At 34.6% G+C, this 2,528-nt stretch overlaps 1 protein-coding gene across 1 annotated transcript; it reads right to left on the bottom strand.

The window, feature by feature from the left end:
* Positions 1–213: 213 nt before the first annotated feature.
* LOC117121322 (chromodomain-helicase-DNA-binding protein 2-like) lies at positions 214–1,723 on the bottom strand (the record flags this gene model as incomplete). Its single annotated transcript, XM_033266471.1, has 4 exons — positions 1,560–1,723; positions 1,091–1,275; positions 583–624; positions 214–356 (listed from the first exon to the last, which is right to left on the bottom strand). Coding segments are annotated over exons 1-4 (520 nt in total), but the record flags the coding sequence as incomplete, so codon positions are not given.
* Positions 1,724–2,528: the final 805 nt, after the last annotated feature.

The following is a 2,528-nucleotide window of genomic DNA, read 5'->3' as shown; positions in this document are numbered from 1 at the left end:
CCAGTGTAAGTAGTATCAGTGCAAATATATAGGAATTTGGGTCAACCCCGATTTTACGAATACCCTAATTTACGAACGGCTCTGGGCCCGTGCCGTACGTAAATGAGGGGTTCTACTGTATTTATTAAATGCATAAAGGGACATCAATGATTATTGATATCCTCCCTCTAAATCTATGCTTTGTTTTATAAATAACCAATTTTGTCCATATACCATCAAATTCTGAATCTTGCTTTAACCTCTCCTCATATTCTTGTATGACACGCTTACAGCCATTGTGCAACGTGTCTCCAAGCCTTTTTAAATCAGCCTGTGATTTTTCTTGCAGCTCAGCATCTCCGGCTATTGCTTCCAGCCTGGATTATAGACGAAAAAAAAAAAAGAGTTTATTATTATATACACAATACAGTGGCACTGGTAAAGAACTCAAAATGATTAGTGATTGCTGAGCTCTTCTCGTTGGGGGCGCTGACCCTCATGGCCTCCACTCTTCGACTGGCACCACTACTTGTCCACTTTTGTTGGAGGTGAAGATACTTTTAATCTAATATCCTATTAAACACACAACAGAAGCAGACCTACCTTGTTAGTGGCCTTCCGAACTTCTTATAACTTTTAACAAACCTGCAACACAAAATGTTCAAAATCAAAATCAAATGGTGATTTTTTTTTTTTAAATATTCAATTTTTATAGTACTTCAAAAAACTTAAGCTTCATGAATTCTATTTCAGATTGTACAAGATTCAATCTGCAAACAGCCATTAATGCACAATGTCAATAATGAATACTATACACAATAAAATACACAATACTACAAACAAGATGCAATACAGAGGACACTATATATGCTGAATAAGGATAAGAACAAATAATAACCTTATCAAGTCTTGTTCTTAACTACTGTGATTGTGCGTAATTTTTAGTACCAACTAACATTTCACACACGTAGGCTTTCTGAATTTCTAATTTTTTACACAATATATTTCTGTGCAGACTTTAAGTTAGCAAACTTTAATTTCTATTGTAGTTTCTTGTAATGTGAAAAATAATGTTGAGTGAAAATTTTACATTAAATTAAAATTCCTTTACCGTCGAATCTCAGTATCTGTAAATCCTGTAATGGTGTCCCGTGGTACAGTTCGGGGTCTTCCCCGTGGACGCTTGGTCTTCTTGCCTGTGTCACTATCTTCAGACTCGCTGCTCGTTCCTGATGAACGTCGACCCTTTCGTTTCTTTGATGAGCCCTCAGAATCACTGTTATCACGATAGGACATCTAGGATAAACAATTTTGAGAAAAATGAGTTTAAACAACCAATTTGTTTAAGACTACATCTGGCAGGCAGTCAACCCCTTCTTTGATACCACTAAAGAATTGTCAACCACTTCTTTGATGTTGCAAGAGAGTGGTCAGCCACTACTACAGCAGACATCTCAACCAAATCATTTCTACTGTAGTCCCACCACTATTAGAAGCTAAATTGTATTTATGAGATATTAATCTAACAATGTCTGTCTCTTCCCATAATTTTTTTTTAGTAATGAGTTCATGCAATTTACATTTTGCACTTGTTTTCTCACTCTAGGAGGAAGATAAAAATCCATCTTCTCCTTCTGTTTCTCCTCCTCTTCTACTTTACTCCGTGCTTCCAGTGGAATGATGTCTTCCCAGGATGCACCCATCTCCGAAACTTCTTCCTCCTCTTCCATTGTTGAGAAATTGGCCACCTGCAGATATAGATATGGACGATTTGATGAGATAAAGCCTCAACAATGTATTGGTGATTGAAGGCATGATTATGTGACTGCACACAGAAATATTCAAGGCTTGCCGTCCCAAAACGAGCACACTATCGCTATATGTTAAACTGAGTAACTAGCATAAGAATGTTGCAGAATTGTATACTTTAGTACTGAGTAGCTTTCATACTTTTTCTCATACCCTTGGCAATAGTAAGCAGATTCAAGTAAATGAACCATCATTTCAAAGCTTACAATGTTGAGAATAAGAATATCAAAAAGGCAATTTTCATTTTTTTTTATCACTGATAATGGTTTTTGGATGGCAAGCTTCATTTGACCAACAAGGCAGAGTTTCACTAAACGTCTATAAAGTCAATCAAAAGTGAATTAGTCGAGACAGATATTAGGTAAACAATGGTTGAGAATTTTGTATAAAGCCAAGAATGTTTTTGGCTTTCAATTTCACATTGTAAAGTACTTTGAGGCCTTGTGATTCATTCATTCATTCTTTATTTAGCCTTATAAAAATCACATTACAATTTGCACATACAGTAAAATAAAACTAAAAAAAAATTTAAAAAAATCTCAATACAGAATAAAAGTGAAAATCTATGGAGGCAAGGATTAACAAAAACAATTAAAATTGCTGTAGCTCACAAGCTAGTTAATCCATCCTTAGAGAAACAGCAATTTAAAATTGAAGATATAATATATAATAATACTATATAATACTTAGGAAGAAAAACAGAAGAAATTAAAAATGAGACTTAATCATTATTGCAAAAA

The sequence above is a fragment of the Anneissia japonica genome, unplaced genomic scaffold, assembly GCF_011630105.1.
Source record: "Anneissia japonica isolate Jap-2015-1 unplaced genomic scaffold, ASM1163010v1 scaffold95509_len2528_cov166, whole genome shotgun sequence".
NCBI lineage: Eukaryota > Metazoa > Echinodermata > Crinoidea > Comatulida > Comatulidae > Anneissia > Anneissia japonica.
This window is presented reverse-complemented; position numbering and strand designations above follow the sequence as displayed.